Source organism: Spinacia oleracea, chromosome 3 (assembly GCF_020520425.1).
Source record: "Spinacia oleracea cultivar Varoflay chromosome 3, BTI_SOV_V1, whole genome shotgun sequence".
Taxonomy (NCBI): domain Eukaryota; kingdom Viridiplantae; phylum Streptophyta; class Magnoliopsida; order Caryophyllales; family Amaranthaceae; genus Spinacia; species Spinacia oleracea.
Window position 1 is genome coordinate 13,745,225 of NC_079489.1, and position 19,866 is coordinate 13,765,090.

At 36.6% G+C, this 19,866-nt stretch overlaps 2 protein-coding genes across 2 annotated transcripts; both read right to left on the bottom strand.

Moving 5' to 3' along the window:
- Positions 1–128: 128 nt before the first annotated feature.
- On the bottom strand, positions 129–13,255 carry LOC110801457 (uncharacterized). The gene is made up of 4 exons (XM_022006821.2): positions 13,056–13,255; positions 12,867–12,922; positions 549–615; positions 129–464 (listed from the first exon to the last, which is right to left on the bottom strand). The coding sequence occupies exons 1-4, from the start codon at positions 13,182–13,184 to the stop codon at positions 375–377; spliced, it is 342 nt and encodes a 113-aa protein (XP_021862513.1). The 5' UTR covers positions 13,185–13,255; the 3' UTR covers positions 129–374.
- A 2,626-nt stretch (positions 13,256–15,881) lies between these two features.
- LOC110801482 (probable pectinesterase 67) lies at positions 15,882–19,691 on the bottom strand. Its single transcript, XM_022006849.2, has 5 exons — positions 19,347–19,691; positions 18,688–18,850; positions 18,042–18,248; positions 17,229–17,476; positions 15,882–16,235 (listed from the first exon to the last, which is right to left on the bottom strand). The coding sequence occupies exons 1-5, from the start codon at positions 19,619–19,621 to the stop codon at positions 16,079–16,081; spliced, it is 1,050 nt and encodes a 349-aa protein (XP_021862541.1). The 5' UTR covers positions 19,622–19,691; the 3' UTR covers positions 15,882–16,078.
- Positions 19,692–19,866: the final 175 nt, after the last annotated feature.

Here is a 19,866-nt window from a genome sequence, read left to right on the forward strand (position 1 = left end):
CGAAGTAGATGTTGAGAATACACCGTGTAGCAAACAGGCCGGTATTGACCTTTCTGCCTGTAAATAAGCAAATAATATGCCATGAACTATGCAGGTACACGCAATACAATGTTCATGAACACGCAATACAATAAGCAAATATTCATGTTAATCTGTCTCAATTAGCAGAAAAAATTATCTGGAAGTTCTTCATACTCCGTACATTATACTGGTTTTGGGTTTGTTATGCCAGTTTACTGTGTAGTAAAGCAAAGTATGGAAACAACTACCAACTTTCACACATGATCAAGTTACAAGAAACAAAATATTCATGAAAATTCCGAAAAACTAGATTAACAGATTGAATCTATGAAGCAGGCCAAGCAGGGAAACTTCTAGTGAAGCAGGCCAAGCAGGGATCGTACGGCTGCAACAGCATCACCCTTGTGCTCTCGCAAGGTTCTCTCAGCAACCTTCCTGTCCAACTGTTAGGAGGAAGATTTAGAGTGTTACAAATGAGGCAGGAGAATTAGAAAACAGAACCAGTGTAAATAGAGTATGAAATTAACCTCAAGTTCATTTGCAATTGTATCGATATCTTCCGCATTGATCTTTACAGCAGCCAATTCTTTTTCCCTGTTAGCCGGTGAAATGAGAAGAGTGTTAAAATGATTATTAAAAGGGGAAGGGGAGGGGGCAAAGTAGGCCTGCAGCTAGAACAATCACAAAAAGAACGGAAGTAAATGCTAAATTAAGGACTGATATGAAGAAAGTTAATAACAAAAATGAATGGGGTGATCATAAGTTAATTAAACCAATATGAGAACTTGGGGCCAACTTTTCAGTATTGAATAGAAATTGTAGGCTAAATTGTCGTAAAGGGAAGATTCTTGAATCTGTTAGCATTACAGATTGATATTGAAAGCCACCGGGTAGGCAGAAAGGATTACCTGTCATAAGGAAGAATAAAGAATTTTGACAAGTCTCACAAATCAGTCTATGGATAATATAGATTATATAAACTGTCCCTGACCTTACTCAAAACAAGTCCAATACAGCAATGATTCATCACATTCTACATGGAAGTCAGAGGAGAAAGCAACAATAGCTGTCTGACATGAAGAAAAAAAGGTAACGATTACAGTCTTATATCTAGATTTTAGGATTCAAACACAACCATTATGCTTTGTTTGGATAACAAAATATAAGGGAAAGAAAGGAGAGGGAAAAAGGAGGAAGAGAGGGGAAGGTGGAGCTCCATCTTTCCTCCAAATCTCTCCAATTTTGGAGAGATAATGGATTATGGAACTTTCTTTGGTGGAGTGAGTAATATGCTCTGGTTGTTACCATAACTATCTTTTAGTATTCAAACTCATCAATATTTCCATTCAGTTTAAACCTCACACGAGGGTTGACTTGATGAATAAAAGGTCAAGTCTTGGGTCACCTAACCCAGCATGGCACACCTGCTCCCTGATATTTTACATCATCTGCTCTGATCCCACCCCAGTTCGATGGTCCGACTTTTCCTCCCCAACATACAGCCATCAGGAGAGAAAAACAACTACAAAACCATAGCCTTATTCCCAAAAGGATAGGTCAGCTGCATGAATCAATAATTTATCACCTGCTCCCTGATATTTTACATCTTCTGCTCTGATTCCATCACAGTTCGATGGTCCAATTTTTCCTCCCAACATAACAGTCAACACGAGAGAAAAATAACAACAAAACCATAGTCTTATTCCAAAGGATGTGTCAGCTGCATGAATCAAGAATTTATTTCGAATGGTCAACCACAAAGATCCTCTTTGTCCATTTGCTTCTATCTAGTGTTGCATGCTCCTGCAAACCCCACTTTCTTCATATCATTCTTAATTCCCTCTACCCAAGCAATCTTTGGCCACCCTCGACTCCTTTTGAAATCTCCATTGTCCCAATTCTCCACCTTCCTTACTGGTGCATCCTTTGGTCAATGTTCTCCCTTATCTTGACCTCAATATTAGCAACTCCAATTTTTAAATATCTACTTCCCTAATTTATCCTCAATGTGTTCTCAGTCTTCCCACAAATCCATTTCAACGTACGCATGTCTGCTACACTCATCTTCTTAACATGCTATTTCCTACGTGCCCAACATTCGGACCCACAGAGTAATGTAGGTCTGATTGCCATCATGTAGAATATTCTTTTCAATCATAAAGGCAAAATCAAATAATTATCAAGTGATTCTCCAATTGAGCCAGGTAGACTTAACTTTGAGTTACATCCTTATACATATTTTCATTCCTTTTGTAAAATTGATCCTAAATACTTAAAACATTCAGTATCAGAAAATCTTTACCATATAAAGTCAAAACGTCCTCGTTTTGCCCCCTCCTAATACTAAAATGGACTCCATGTACTTGGTTTTGATCCGACTTAGCATAAACCCTTGTTCTTTTAACTTTTTCTCCATCACGTAACTTAGCATAACTCCAGCTCTAATCTCATCAGCCAACAAAATATCATCTGCAATAGCTAGCACCACAATATACTATAAAGGACATATGCAGCCTAGATTGGTCAACTTATTTAGAACAGGAGAGCAAAACAGAGGATTAGACGAAGTAATTCTGTTGGACGCCCATAAAAAAGGAATGCGGTCAGAATCTTGACAAGGGCAGCACCATGAACAAATTTCAGCATCACTGGAGAAGATGCTGGCATGATCACAGACAATAACTGGATGCCCCATTATTAGCATATATAGGGTCACCCCTTAAAGGCCCACCAAGACCCATTAAAATTGCATTAAGGGACAGCCCAGGTGGGACTCGCCTCATATATAATCGGTGACGGGTCTGACTCGATTATTACCATATGTCCAACGCCTAAGTAGGTAAGTGTATTAGATAATCAGTCTAACAGTCTAACAAGCATTATCTTTGCAGGAAAAGGAGGAATTAACTATAGAGATGCCACAGACAAGTGGTAAGATTTGCACAATATCAAGTAAGAAAAATTCTGAGGAGATTTCGCATGGCTCTTCAGCATATATATAAATGATAAGAATATTATAGGGGGATGAGCTTACATTCACCCCACCCTTGCTATTCAGCTGACAAGGACGTCCTTTACTCATTCTAGATGCATTTCACGCAGTTTTATACGGATTATTGATACGAGTTTAAAAACTCGTTGTATAAACAAGGATAGTTGATTAACAAGCTAGACCTTTAACTCGTTGATCGTGAATGCAAGACAAGACCTATTGACTCACAATCAGTTCTTTGAATAGGAAACGCGTCCAAAACAAAGAAAAAGGCTGAATTATAAACTATAATTCGAAATGTAACAAACAAGTGTTTTAATCATTCAGTTGGTTCTTTATTCCAATCAAGAAGCTGACTATAAATAGCCAAAAACCAACAGCTACAAGAGCTTTAAACGGCTAATTAAGAGCCATTTAAGAGCCTTTAAAACTGGCAGTTACAAGCTCTAAAGCCTCCTAATTCAGTCACTAAATTGGAGGTTACAAAGGCTTAAAACTCTCCTTACAAACAGCAATAATCAAAGCTAAGTAATGACTGAATTTAAATTGGGGATTTAAAAAAATATCCCTTTATTAAACCGACTTTAACCAAAGCAATTAAAAATAATAAGTGCGTACAATCTGTTTAAACAAGCGGACCAATGTGATTAAACGGACCAGTTTGATTAACGTACCACCTTGATAATAAGGACCATATAACGAGCTCACTCAATCCAAGTCACCATGCACACAAAATGAGCCATTGAACCCAAATCAGTTTTGGTTCCAATTGCTAGCATAAGACTATCACTTTCATCCATAACCGTATCATCCCCTCCCCCTTTAAAAGGAATTGACCTCAATTCAGCAAGGCCATCATCATCAAGATAAGGTGAAAGATCACCTACATTGAAAGTAGCATGGACACCATAGTCTCCCGGAAGCTCAATCTTGTAAGCATTATCATTCACACGTGTAACCACCTTGTAAGGACCTTCGGCCCTAGGCATAAGCTTGTTCTTGCGTTTGCTTGGAAAACGCTCTTTCCTTAAATGAACCCAAACCAAATCACCTTCTTCAAACAACCTCGGTTTGCGATTCTTATTTGATTTCTGTTTATAAGAGGCATTAATAGCTTCAATTCGCTCACGAACTTGTTGGTGCAGTTTCATCATAGACTTTAACTTAGCATCGGCATCCTTGTGAACCAACTCATCTTTTGGTAATGGAATTAAATCCAAGGGCAAGTATGGATTAATCCCATATACTACCTCAAATGGAGAATGACCAGTAGCATAAGTAGGAGACCGATTATAAGCAAATTCAGCGTGAGCAAGCTTGACATCCCAATCCTTTTGCGTTTTACTTACCAACCCTCTCAATAGCGTTCCCAAGGTTCGATTTGTCACCTCTGTTTGCCCATCAGTTTGAGGGTGATGTGAAGTGCTAAACAACAACTTGGTTCCCACCTTTCTCCACAATGTATTCCAAAAGTAACTCAAGAACTTGGAATCTCGATCAGAAACAATAGTCTTTGGAATTCCATGCAAACGAACAATCTCCTTATAATACAAATCAGCCACATTACAAGCATCATCCGTTTTGTGACAAGCAACGAAGTGAGCCATTTTTGAAAATCTATCCACCACGACCATAATAGCATCCTTACCTCTTTGAGTACGAGGCAAAGCCACTATAAAATCCATGGATACATCTTCCCAAGGGCGAACTGGAACCGGCAAAGGTGAGTATAAACCGGGTTTGAAAGAACTCTTGGCCATATTACAAGTCACACATTTATTCACAATGTTCGTTACATCACCTAACATTTTAGGCCAAAAGAAATGTTCTCTCAAGATTTCCAAGGTCTTGGCTATGCCAAAGTGACCAGCCAATCCTCCACCATGAGCCTCACGCACTAGTAACTCACGAATTGAATGCTTAGGAATACAAAGGCGATTACCTTTGAAAAGAAACCCATCTTGCAACATGTACTCCCCATAAGCACCAACTGCACATTTCTCGAATGCAACTCCAAAATCACCATCATCATGATAATAATCTTTTAAGGTTTCAAACCCCAACAAACGAACATCAAGTGTAGCAAGCAAAGTGTACCTTCGTGATAATGCATCAGCCACCACATTGCTTTTACCATCTTTGTATTTCGAAGAAAAATGAAAGGATTGCAAGAACTCAACCCATTTCGCATGCCTTGGGCTCAATTTTTGTTGCCCATTAATATACTTCAAAGATTCATGATCAGAATGCAAAACAAAGTGGCTAGAACGCAAATAATGACTCCAATGATCCAAAGCTCTAACAATGGCATAGAACTCTTTATCATAAGTGCAATAATTCAAACGAGCACCCCCTAACTTTTCCGAAAAATAAGCTATGGGACGCTTACCTTGGATCAAAACAGCACAATCCCCACTCCACTAGCATCACACTCGACCTCAAAAGGTTGAGAGAAATCTGGCTGCGCCAAAATAGGAGCAGCACACAAACGCTCTTTAATCACATCAAACGCCTTTTGAGCGTCCTCTCCCCATACAAAAGCACCTTTCTTCAAGCAACTAGTGATAGGACTAGTAATAGTACTGAAATCACGAATGAAACGTCTATAAAATGAAGCAAGACCATGAAATGAACGCACCTCACTTATAGTTTTAGGATTAGGCCACGATTTGATAGCCTCGATCTTGGACTGATCCACGGACACTCCATCTTTCGAAACCACATAGCCCAAGAATACAACATTGTCAACAAGGAATGAACACTTCTCTAGCTTCCCATAGAGTCTTTGAGCTCTAAGTGTTTCAAAAACATCCCTCAAATGAATCAGATGCTCCTCTTCGTTCCTACTATACACCAAGATGTCATCAAGATATACCACAACGAATCTGCCCAAAAATGATTTAAGCACTTCGTTCATTAGCCTCATAAACGTACTAGGAGCATTAGTGAGACCAAATGGCATGACGGTCCACTCATACAAACCATGTTTTGTCTTGAAAGCCGTTTTCCACTCATCTCCTTCACGCATCCGAATCTGATGATAACCACTTCGCAAATCAATTTTTGAGAACAACTTCGAACCATGGAGCTCATCTAACATATCATCAAGTCTCGGAATTAGAAAACGATACTTGATGGTAATGTTATTCACAGCCCTACTATCAACACACATTCGCCATGTTCCATCTTTCTTAGGCACAAGCAACACCGGAACAGCACATGGACTCAAGCTTTCTCTAACATAGCCTCGATTCACAAGTTCATCAATTTGCTTTTGTAATTCCTTTGTTTCCTCCGGATTGCAACGATAGGCAGCCTTATTAGGCAAAGAAGTTCCTGGAATAAGATCAATTTGATGTTCAATACCACGAATAGGGGGCAAACCTGGTGGTAATTCATCCGGAAATACATCCTTGAACTCAAACAGCAATTCGGCAATGGGACTGCCTTCTTTCCAATTTTGGCCTTCAATTGGACTCTCCTTAGCCACGAGCAAATAAACCAACTCTCCATGATCAAGAGCTTGCTCAATTTCTCGTTCACTAGCCAACATGGTGAGATTCGGCCTTTTCTTTTGTTTCACACTCATGGATCGAACCGCTTGAGATGACATAGGCTTTAGCACAATTTTCTTGCCTTTGTCTCTCAATTCATACTCATTGCTTCTCCCTTTATGAATCACGTCCCTATCAAACTGCCAAGGACGACCCAACAAAATATGACAAGCATCCATAGGAATAACATCACAAAGAACTTCATCCACATACGAACCCATAGTCAAACCAACCCTTACTTGCTTCGACACTTTTATACTATTACCATCATCAAGCCAACGGAGTGCGTATGGCCTAGGATGGACAGTAGTGATTAAGCCTAATTTTGACACCATTTCACTAGAAGCAGCATTGGTACAATTCCCCCCATCAACAATTACACTACACCACTTATCTTTCACTAGACATTTAGTATGAAACAACTGATCTCGTTGGTCTAGATCAGTAGGTGAAATTTGAGTTTGTAGCGCTCTAAGAACCAGATTTGTGTCATAAATTGGAGCCTCATACCCTTCCTCTTCCTCCTCATCACCATTCTCATCAAACACAAATACGTCCCCCAACCTCTTTTCCTCTTCAAACAACTCCTCACGACATTCAACAGCTTCTCTCAAGGTCACTACTCGTTTATATGGACACGCATTTTGATAATGCCCAAACCCTTGACACTTAAAACAACGCACCTTGGACAGACTTGTTTCTTTGGTTGGGTTAGATAGTTTAGGGGCAGCCGTAGAATTACTTGAACCTACGGTACTAGGTGATGTGTTTGGTTTCAAGCTAGGTTCGGATTTAGCCCAAGACTTGGCTTTACCATCCATACTAGACCCTCCCCCATATTTTGCCTTCCCTTGATTTTCCAATTTTAAACAAAGTCCACAAAGAGTGTCAAAATCAGAATATGGATAAAGGTCTACGGTATTGGCAATATTATAATTTAGACCCCTTAAAAATCTGGACAATTTTTGTTCCTCAATTTCCTCAATTTCTCCCATTAAGGACAACTTTTCAAACTCATCAATATATTCAGCCACACTCATTTTTCCTTGCCTCAACTCGGCAATTTTACGATAAGTTGTTATTCTATGAGTTGTTGGCACATACCTTTTACGTAGCTTACGTTTCAAAGACTCCCAAGAGGTAATTTTCTCCTTCCCTTCACGTATTCTCTTGGATTTCAGTCCCTCGAACCACAATGAAGCCCCTCGTACTAGCTTCAATATGCCATATTTGCAACGCTTCTCATCATCAATGTCCTTGAAATCGAACATTCTCTCTATTTTGCGCTCCCACTCCAAATAGGCTTCCGGATCTGTTCCACCAACAAATTCAGGAAGTTCGGTGACTTTGAATTCATCCATAGCCCGTAGATCACGCCTAGGAGGCCTACGATACCCCCCATCACTAACGTTCTTCAAGGCTTCTTGGAGATGTTGTAGAAAGTCAGGATCATCAAAATTCATATTTCAGTTTGTAAGAATTACGAACAGCAGCTCTTTTTTTTTTTTTTTTTTTTTTTTCTTTTTTTTTTTTTTTTTTTTTGGGCGGATCACACGAACAGCAGCTCTGATACCACTAATGATACGAGTTTAAAAACTCGTTGTATAAACAAGGATAGTTGATTAACAAGCTAGACCTTTAACTCGTTGATCGTGAATGCAAGACAAGACCTATTGACTCACAATCAGTTCTTTGAATAGGAAACGCGTCCAAAACAAAGAAAAAGGCTGAATTATAAACTATAATTCGAAATGTAACAAACAAGTGTTTTAATCATTCAGTTGGTTCTTTATTCCAATCAAGAAGCTGACTATAAATAGCCAAAAACCAACAGCTACAAGAGCTTTAAACGGCTAATTAAGAGCCATTTAAGAGCCTTTAAAACTGACAGTTACAAGCTCTAAAGCCTCCTAATTCAGTCACTAAATTGGAGGTTACAAAGGCTTAAAACTCTCCTTACAAACAGCAATAATCAAAGCTAAGTAATGACTGAATTTAAATTGGGGGTTTAAACAAATATCCCTTTATTAAACCGACTTTAACCAAAGCAATTAAAAATAATAAGTGCGTACAATCTGTTTAAACAAGCGGACCAATGTGATTAAACGGACCAGTTTGATTAACGTACCACCTTGATAATAAGGACCATATAACGAGCTCACTCAATCCAAGTCACCATGCACACAAAATGAGCCATTGAACCCAAATCAGTTTTGGTTCCAATTGCTAGCATAAGACTATCACTTTCATCCATAACCGTATCAATTATTTCAGACACTGATACAAATTTTAACCTTACACCTTAAAGAACTACCCAGATTCCATTTCACTGACATATTAGACCCCAAACCTTCCCTTTTCTCTAAACCATTGTGACTTCAGCATTAACCAAAAAAGGAATTCCCTGGAAATGACCCACAGGCTTCACATGATCAACATCCTCAAGTGAAAGTAACAAAGCTCTTAAACACCGGGTTCAACCAGAAGGTTGGTGAATAAACCTAACTGCCCATTAACATGTTTATTCCCACAGAAACAAGATCTATCATGACAACTCAAATGATAGCTAGAAATTGATGTCCATCATTCAGCCTCATGGCCATAGATATATTAACAAACATAGAGTTGATAATATCGCCAAAAGAGAGAGCAATAGAATCTTACAAGTGAAACTGTGCTAAACTACATATTCTTCATAAAGGGGGAAACCCAACATAGAAAGAAGTGGACTGCTAAAACCAGCACAACAAAATGCTGAAATGTACTTAAACATCTCAAAGACTTGTCACAAAACTAGGTGTTGGATATCTTCCCCACAGATCCCACAAGACCAGACCTTATATACCTATTAGCAAGAAGAAGAGTTCTTACAACAGATGAAAATAGCACTACAATTTCATAAAGTTACTGCAGGTCACCCTTCCCTCTAGCATCAGTTTTTTCGTGCATTTCAGATGGTAGTAAGATTCCTCGAACTAGTGGCACATTATGTTTTTATTATTTACGGGGGGAACGTTATTCTTATTTCAATGGACGGCAGTAAGTCAACCCAAATCAAATGTTAACATTAAATTTTGAACCAAAAAAATATCCCTAACTAAAGTAGGATAAGTGCCGGTTGAGACACACAAACTTTATCAGTCATATTTCATCATTATGTCGGAAATGTTAAGCTAGCAAAATTGTATCATAGTATCCTATCATCTAGACAACAATGTCAATGTCTTAAGCATTGGCAAAATTTGTATTATTTCTCTCTCCACACTTCATAAACTGAGATCACTAGTATGTACATCTGAGTGCAAGTAGGGGCATGTGGGTGAATGAATAAAGTAATGTGCTTTCTTTTAATGTAATCACATGGGTTAACTATCAACTTTCTTTCTCTCCACTTGTATTAAAAACATGTAACACCCAAAGTGTTGCAATTTCAGGGAGAAAGTATGTATCGATCCTGCTGCATCACTACAACCTTTCTCTTTAAGATAGCTCCCGTCCAGGACATATCCGGAGGGTTAAAGTATGCAAGCTTAGGCACTAAATACTAGAATTTTATGTTCAATTAGATGCTTAATCCGAGATACAATGGCTTTCCAATGCTGCACTTAGTTTAAAAGGCTTACCCTAGCATGTAGCATGTTTCACCTGGAAGTTTGAAATGCTTATGTCCCCTATACTTCATGAGTTCATGCTCAAATGGGGATCGAGAGGAAAGATGAGTTGTAATTTCATGTGTAACACCACAAAAGAAAAAACCACAATGTGATAAAATAACTCACTTCTGCAACAAATCTCTTCTACTGCGTCAAAACCAAGCAGCAAGCCAGAGACGTTCCGGAACGTCTCTGAGTCTATAACAAATCTGTACTTCTAAGTTCTAACCCAGCCCCAAGAGAAATTGAAAACTCAGTGTTTGACTGACAAAGACTCATCCTTAGCCAGAAAATCTTTTCAAAATATGAAGTTTGTAGTACTCTTAGTCTCTTACAAACCATCTACAATTGTTGATAATCTGCATTATCCAATCTGACCCAAACTGAAACCTATTCGAGTCAATTTACCATATGAGCTTTAAGATAGCCGCTTAGTTAGGACGAAAGACGTCTTTTATATCTAAGCATCCCTCTTTAACAAATCTGCAGTCTGCACACTAACTCTTGGTGAATTATTTTCCTAAAGAGAGGTCAGTCCGCAAAAAGCTCCTGCAAAGATACTTACCTCCACCACTGTGGAAACCAGAAACAGAACTCCATTATACGTGTATGCCTAAGATAACAGGACCAAAGAGTTGTTAGCTTTTCTTTATGTAAGTGACTAAAAAGTGCCTACAACCAATAGAGGAGAGCAACCCGGTGACCCTATAGTAATACTCTGATTCAGAAGCCCACAGCCTATTACATCATACATGACATTCTACGTGTACTAGATAAGTGGCCTTGGTGCTTTAAATGGAAGGTATCATTGACTTCATCCATGCTATGAAGAAAAGTGTGCTTTACATCAGGATGCAAAGCCTCTGAAGTACATTCAGACGTCCTACACAAGTGGAAAACTCCTGAACAGAGATCAAACCTCCTTTCAGTCTTTCACAAATAAGCGGTAATCATCAGCGTATGTCAGGATGTGAGGTGGATAAGCTTAGGAGCCCTACACTTATTGGCTAAAGTAACACAGGCACACAGCTATGAGAGAACAAGTTTGCCTATTTGGCTGAGCACTTCCATACAGATAAGTGACATAAAAATATTAAAGGATGAGAAAGTCCTTGAAAAGAGGACCTCAGGAGAGCCATTAACATTGATAGAATAGCTCATGGCCTCAAAATCAACACACATTTCATTATAAGAGTGATAATGCACCTTGGGATGCTAAACCCTTGAGAATATGTTCCACAAATGCTATTTTATTTCTTCTACCCACAAAAATTGTCAGAATGGAACTTTCACAATCATTGTAATTAAGGAGTTGGATATAACAAATATTCCTTTCCCAAAATGAATTTCACACTTTGGGTTGGCGCATAGATTAAGAATATTTGATAAAGAGGGTAATAAAACTGATGGAGTGAGTATTATATTGAGAATGATGGTTGGAAAAATAAGCATTTGCAAGATATAGAGGACAATTATATTGGATAAAAATTAAATCTTTCTTTAAACCGGAGTTTGGCGAAAAGAGAATGGAGTATAAATCTTTCTCATGGTCTTGAAGAAACACACTTCCTCTAAGATAGACATGTCTTATCATCCACAACTACATTCACTTGTACTGGCCTACCCTTTAAGTGAAAAATCCCCGATCATTTCAAAAAGAAAATTATCAATTCTTGAAACTAGCACCTTAGTGATGAACTAAGGCAACTACCTTAGTTTTCATGAAAACCGAACCATCGAACACCGGGTCCTTACATACAACACGTGAGTGGAGGTGTTTGCATCATAAATCGAGTCAATCGACAGATAATTTCTATTACGAAGAAAAGTTAGGGCTTCTCCAAGTTCAACAATAGAGTTAATCTTTTCTAAAACCAAACAGGATAAATAACAAAAGGGACATATTTTGGTCATATAGATTGTTTTGGTGTTCGAAGGTACACATCTCAACCCACGAAGCGGAGAGGTTATACCTCTATATAAGTCATTAGGGTGATTAGGCACACTATACAAATTAAGGACACCACAACATACTATTGCCTAAAGTGAATACCATCAAAGGACCTAACTTCTTAGACACAAAAGTCAACATCGGAGCAAATCGCTTTCAAAAGTTCTCCAATCGATTTGTTTTTTTTTTTTGGCATTGTTGTGGTCACCTCCCTACCAGTGAACTTACTAATCATTTTTGACAGTATAGAGATTATATAGTTGTATCCATCATCAGTAACAAGAACAAGCGACGAAGGATACAATCTTGCAAAAACACAAACTCACTTCCATCCTCAAACATCATTTCTGAGCATTTGGAGGATATTGTATAAAATCCCAGTGATCCAAGGCTCTTGACTTTTCAAAATCCTTAACTTCTCAAAAGCTCGTCGAGTTTTCACCTTCATATTTAAATGTTTATTACTACCATCACCTTATTAAACTGCCACAGACTAACCCCCAGCAAAAAATCTTCACTCCCACATCTCCCAACTTCAAAATGTTTTCAGTTCCTCCTCACTTGTCCCTAATCAAACATGTCCAAATAAAACCCTACTGTTTTCGCTTACGCAATTAGAATCAACGTTATCATGTAATCATGCCATAAACTCCAAAACTAGAATCACAACATATAAAAACAATTGGAAAACAAACCTCAGTCTCATAGCATTGGCATCAGCTTCAGCACTAGCATAAATTGACGCCATGGCCTACAAATTAACATAATCAACCAAAAAAGAGTTGTCAAAAACTTACGAAATTAAGCAAATTAATAATCATCAAAGTTCAACCTAAAGCACAATAAAAATAGGAGGAGGGAAATCGGAGGAGATAGAAAAAGACCGTTTGAACACGGGAAGAATCAAGCTGACGATCTTCGACACGGTCAGTGAGCTTGTCGAAAGCTTTGCTTTGCTGCTGCATATCTTTTGAGTCCACCATTCTCTCCACTCCTTCGTCTCCTCCCTCCATTTTTTCTCTCTGCTCTTTCTCTGTAAACTTCGTTTTTTGAAGTACCCGTAATACTGAATGAACTGCTCTGATGGAGGTTTTTATCTATTTTTAGGGTTAGGCTTTTAAATTTTCGGTGTTCATTTTTCTAATTATTTTCACTACTGCGTTTTATTCACCTGATTTTCACTTATTTTTTCTGAACTTATCTGAACTTAACTGAACTTAACTGAATTTATCTGAACTTATCTGAACTTATTAGAACTTATTTTAGTTATAAATTGTACTTGGTCAACTCTTATTTTTACTGAACTTATCTTATCTGAACTTATCTGAACTTAACTGAACTTATCTGGACTTATTTTTCCTGAAATAAGTGAAAATAAGGTGAACAGAACATGGCCTTAATAGGGAGTACTACCTCTATTTCGCAATATATAAATCATTTTTTATTTTAGCACTATTTATCAATTAATTTTTACAATTTTCTTTTGTCATTATGTAAGAAAAATATAGTCAAATGAGATCTTGTTAAATTCGTATCAATACGAAAAAATCAAATATCAAATTTTTAAAATTTTTACTTATACGCATTTAGACATATTAAAATCCTAAAAAGCGTGTTGAAATATGTATAAAAAGAAATGTTGACATGTATTGTGGAACGGAGGTAGTATGGATTACTTTATAATTTCGTAACTAATAAATTCGACGTGAATAAACAGGTACATATTAAGGTTGATAAGGATTAATCAAATATACTAATTTTTTAGGGGCTATCGCCAACCATTAGGTTGATGGTAATTGTAAGCCGCCCTTTATTTGTTTTTCTGCCTTTTGATTTCGGCCCTGTTTGGCAATTAGCTGTGGGCGGTTGGTTATCGACTGTTTTACTTGGCTGGTTTGACTGGCTGTTTAACTTGGCTCCTTTTGTTGGTTGTTTGACTATTGATTGTTTTCAAAAATATGTTTGGTAAAATCAGTTGTTGGCTGTTGGTTGTTGAATGTAGCTATGTAAATTGACATTTCAGGACATTTTATGGCTTTTATTCATTTTTTAATAAATCGCAATAACTAATAAATAAATTATTGTATGGAGTAGTATTAATTAGATTATTTATACTAATTAAAAAACATAAATTATTAAGTGGAGTAATTCGTACAATATTAAGTGTTGTTAATTTATTGATTATTGGTGATTAATTATTAATTATTAATTATTGAAAAACAAGGATAAAAAAGTAATTTAGACAACGACAAGCCAAAAGCCAACCCCAAAAATCTAGTAACACTAGCTTTTCATTTATGGCGGAAACGCTGAACCAATTACCAAACACATTTTCTGGCAGTTTGACTAGATTAAAAAGCCAAAAACCAAAAACCATTGAAAAACCTAGCTAAAAGCCATTTACCAAACACCCCATTCATGTTCCGAATAAAAACTTCATTATCTCTCTATTGGAGAATTTCTTTACCCATTTATTGGATTTTATCGAGTTTGGGCTATCTTTTAATTTAGTAGGAAAAATTGATTTATTGATGAAGATTGGTACGGTGTTACAACTTGCAACAGATGTCAGACCTACGTTTACAATCAATTGAATCGAGTTTAATCAATCTCAAAACTACAACAGATCGAAAGACCCCCTTGTTGAAGGCTGCATCAAACAGCGATGTAAAAGACGGTATTCATCATTGACAGATCTCATCCACGATGATCGTGGTTTTTCCGGATTAGAATTTCGTTTGAACCACATTGTTTTGTATTTATTAGTTTTTATTTCCATTATAAATGTCGTATAACTATTTTATTTATGAACTAACTTTACCTTAAAAAAAAATTACCAAATACAATTTACAACTCAAATCATTTTTTATGTTTTTATAAATTAAAATAAGAAAATATAAGTGAAAATAGATCATGTGAATAAAACTTAACCTAATTAAAAATTGTAAGAGAAAAAATATCCTCTTTTCAAAGAGTAACAATTTTTTTAATAGGATGTGTAAATAAAATAAAATAAGTCCTCGTCATTTTGGGAAATCAGAATGGGTGGAATTTAAGAAGGAAAATAACCTATAAAATGATCATTTCGGCAAAATACTCATTTTGTGTCCGGTTAAAAGAATGTTCTATGTTCTAACTTCAAATTTACTAGCTACGGAGTAGTAAGTAGTTTTTGATGCAACATCTATCCTATTAGCATCCAAATGAACTTGTAATCTATACTAATATATTAGAATGCATTTCTAACAAAATATATGTGTCGTGTGTAATCTCCTCTCACCAGAAACACGACATGTGATCTTATTAAGAAATATGCGTACAAAAATTTCGCATATTAACGCTTGAGAATAAGAGACCAACAAGATGTAAGGTAGAAGTATTATCAGGATATTTATTCCACATAAGTACGAAGTATATAATTTGGAATAATGAATGTTTATTATGAACTACTATTAAGGAGAGAAAATTATTCAAGCCAAATCAAAATATATTATTCAATGTAGAAACTCAAGACATCATCTGAACTACACACTAGTTTTAATTATTGTTAACCGTGAAGGGTTTATAAAAATTGACATATGTAGTATATCATGACAATATAACATAGGAATGATCTTATATACGGAGTAGCTGGAAATTTAAGCTTAAAACAAGATAAGTAAACAACCAAAATTCTAACTTTCCAATAAAACAAATAAAAGAACGTAGAGTAAGCATGAAGCTCGAATGACATTGAACCAAATTTTTAATTTTGTTTTTTTTGCAATGGCAAGAAGAAAAGAAAAAGTACTAGAAGACCCTCATCGTTTAGTATATTAGTACGTGTATTACATTACATATACATATATTTTTAAGCATGGAATCCTCTCATTTCAAGCTCGATCTACTAATGAATGAAAAAACTTGATCAATCCAACCATGCTGGTACCCATTGCTTGCCATCAATGAAGTCTATGGTGAGAAAAGGAGCCGCTTCTTCGTCGCTCAGACGACGACTCCATGAAACTCGGTCACCTGTGGTTGATCCAGGTCCATGACATGCATACTCCGCAAAAAATATGTTGCTGTTACATTCAAACAAAAAATTCCATTTTTATCAAATCATATAACACGAGTAAGTTCGTACACAAAAATATTATTCAACGCCGATGAGTAGGTTGGTTTGATTAGCTTGTTGAATTAGCGAATTTAATGAGGCCATGATACGAGGGTGGAGAGGCGGCATGCTGTGATGTATGAGCAAACACATCACAGCGCCAAACATGCACCATTTCTTTTGAAAAAAGTAACATTCATTAAAAAAGAGTACCATTTCGATGAAAACATGTACCATTTCGTTAAAAAGAGTACAATTTCATTAAAAATAAAGTGCCATTTCGATTAAAACATGTACCATTTCGATTAAAACATGTAACATTTCGATTAAAACATGCATGTACCATTTCATTGAATTGTTTTTGCTGTTATGTTTTTACAAAAACATAACAGACCGGGGTTTTTACTTCCTCGCCATGATACTTGCTTTTCATTTGATTGTACGTATAAAGTGTTTGGTAAATTAGCTGTTAGTTATTAGCGGTTTAATGTGTGAATGATCATTAAGGACATTGAAGTAAAATGAAGTAGGTAGGTAAGAGTTGTTACTTTATCCAATAATGGGACAAATTTGTCATTTTACACCTTCTTTAAACCTTTAGTTGAAAAAACTCCTATATTAATATTTTTCAAAATTATATTTCTCATCCCAAAACTCTCTTCCAAACCTCCTACCGTATAACCAAACACTAACGAATTTTAGAAATAATAGTCAAACACTCAAACCTCTAATGCACCTCAAAATCTCATTTTTCTCCAAACCTCTCGTAATCAAACACCCCCTATATCCCTAAATATATACATTCAACGTCATCCGACAACTATTACAACAACTGATTGCTAATATAACAACTACTTTTGCCAAACATGCTCCCTACTTTTGCCAAATATGGTCCTTGTACAAAACAATTGATAAGCAAATAAAATAAATACATGTTTGAAATAAGAAGAATGACACTTACTCAGTGGAGCCATCATAACTCCAATTAGTCCATCCTTCAGAAGTAACAGTTCCAGACAAGTAAGAATTTGCAAAGAGCACCCTTGAATAAGCACCTTTAGCTCTACCCAGATAAACTTGATCTGTGCCGTAAATCTTTGATTTGTTGAATACATAACCACTTTTTTCATTTTCACTTTCCCTGTTTTGTGCTGTGATTGACCCATGGATCTTTATCCTCCGGTCGACCAACACAAAGATCTCACACTCCTACAAAATATATATAGAGAAACAAAGTAAGACAATGTACGTTATGAAGGTTGTTTTTTCGCATATCAGATATGTATGGCAACACACATATCAGCTAAAAGACAAAATAGGAAGTACCATTCTGTAGAAAAAAGTCCCATTTTGTTAAAAAAAAGTACAATTTTTGTTTAAAAAAGTACCATTTAATTTATTTTTTGTCATTTTTTCTATTTTGTCTTTTGTTATGATATGTATTTGCAAGCACATATCTGATATCCGAAAATATTTCTTCGTACTCCATGTGCCTAATAATTCAAACAATCGCTAATTTTGGTCATTTCTTGCGTTAAGGTGTTCTCGTCGTGTGGATCGGAGGAACAATTAAGTGATATAATTATTACGTGTGATGTGTATTATAGCTAAAGGTCATGCCTAATAATGTACGTCTAGGTGAAATCTGTAACGTACGTCATGCCTAATAATTCAAACAATCACTGATTGTGGTCATTTCTTATAATTAGGTGTTATTCTCGTGTGGACGGACAAATGAATATCAAAATAGAGAATAATATGAGATAATACGTACATGAAAAATGGATCTAGCACGACCAAAGATAAAGTCGATGGAACCTTGAATGTAACATCCTTGATAGTAATGACTACCCTTTGAATCATAGAGAGTGTTGTGAGTGCTGAAAAATCCACAGTGATAGAATGCAGCCGTGTCTGATGCTACGTATGCTGCAACTGATTGATTTTGTGACGTGTATGCTTCCCCAGTTGGAGCATCATTCTATGTATACAACAAGATTGTGTTAGAACTAGTAATTATAAAATCGTTAAAGATGGTACTTAGTCGGGCGGGTCTGAGGCACGACCCAACATGAAAAAAGCATGGTTAGAAACCAGCACAAAGTCGTGGGCCATAGGCCAACGGTCTGGGCACATTTACGATAAATTGAGTAAAATTTGGCTTAAGCACGATGACTCGACTTGCCCCGATAGACAGTGGATTTGGGCCGTGCCCGGACTGCATTTTAAAATTTTGTGGCCCAGTCCAACCCCTTAAATGGGCTTGGTGTGGACTAAGCCCATTCAGACTAAGGCCCATGGGCTCAACCAGCGCGGCATGTCCCTACCCACATCCATTTAAAATACATGAGCATTGCCTTCTGCGACTATATTCAGGATTTTTTGTTCAGGCGCAACAAAAAGTTAAAAAGTGGCATTACCTTGAAACTTATTCCAAATGCAACAAAATTTGGAGCTTCAACCTTGAAAGTTGCAGACTCAATGTTGTTGACAGAACTATGAGACCAAACAATGTAGGTCCTACCTTTTCCATTTCCTCTCAAGAATATCTTAGGTTTTGTATGAGGTATGTGCACTTTCTCCCTGTTAATTAAAAAAAAACACATTCTTGTTAAGCATACAATGTAATTATTGAGAATAAACTAAAATAAATAAATTATATTTCATATTACTTGTGTTGATTCCTATAACATGTATTTATACACGTGATGCATGCGTGATATTTTATATAAATATTATAAAAGTATAATAGAAATTTCATAGAGGGGACACCATATCCTCAATAGTTTCCTTATAGAATAAAGAAGAGATGCATGATTATAAATTTTGAATTTAAACCAATTGCTTGTTGGTTCAGTGGTGATTGAGACTGAACTGGGTAGGGACAACGTGTGTCGATCCCCCGCAACAACAATTAGGAGGGGACTGGAACCTAATCACCCAAAACTTGCCCCGAATTCGGATTAGCCTTAAGGGTGAACCATACGATGTATGTTATTTGAAGCATATTTTTTTTTGGTACGGGTTAATTACAACGATTTATGCATAATGTACGCTAAGAACATGTATGACAAGAGACCTGAAAATTCCTTTTGAAAGTTCGATATTTATCCAATTTGAATTCCCTTCGGGAACAGAATCGATTGCAGCTTGGACGGTTTTAAAGTCTCCATTGCCATTGATATCGACTACAATGGTGCGATTCCCGCCGATTTTTTGAGCTAAGATAGGACCATCAATGACGTTCTTATGAATGGTATGTGCATGTGATCCTTCACCAAAGTTGACATTAGAAACAAGAAATACGCAGATGATTGCCAATGCATTCAAAATGTTGGTAGCTTGTAAATACATTGTTATTTCTAATGAGAAGTTCTTTTGGGGGGAGGGGATGTAGGAAAGGGGACAAATCAAAGGGAATTGTGTAGTAAATTGTTATTAAGAGAATTTTTGTGTTTAGATTTGGTAGCCCGTAATAAAAGGAAAGAGGATTTTCTATATTGGAATGTTACCAGAGATTTTTTAGTGGGGGGTTATATTTATTATCTGTTGGCTCTATATTTTTGCTTTGGAATTTCAATGGTTATTGTGAAGTTTTT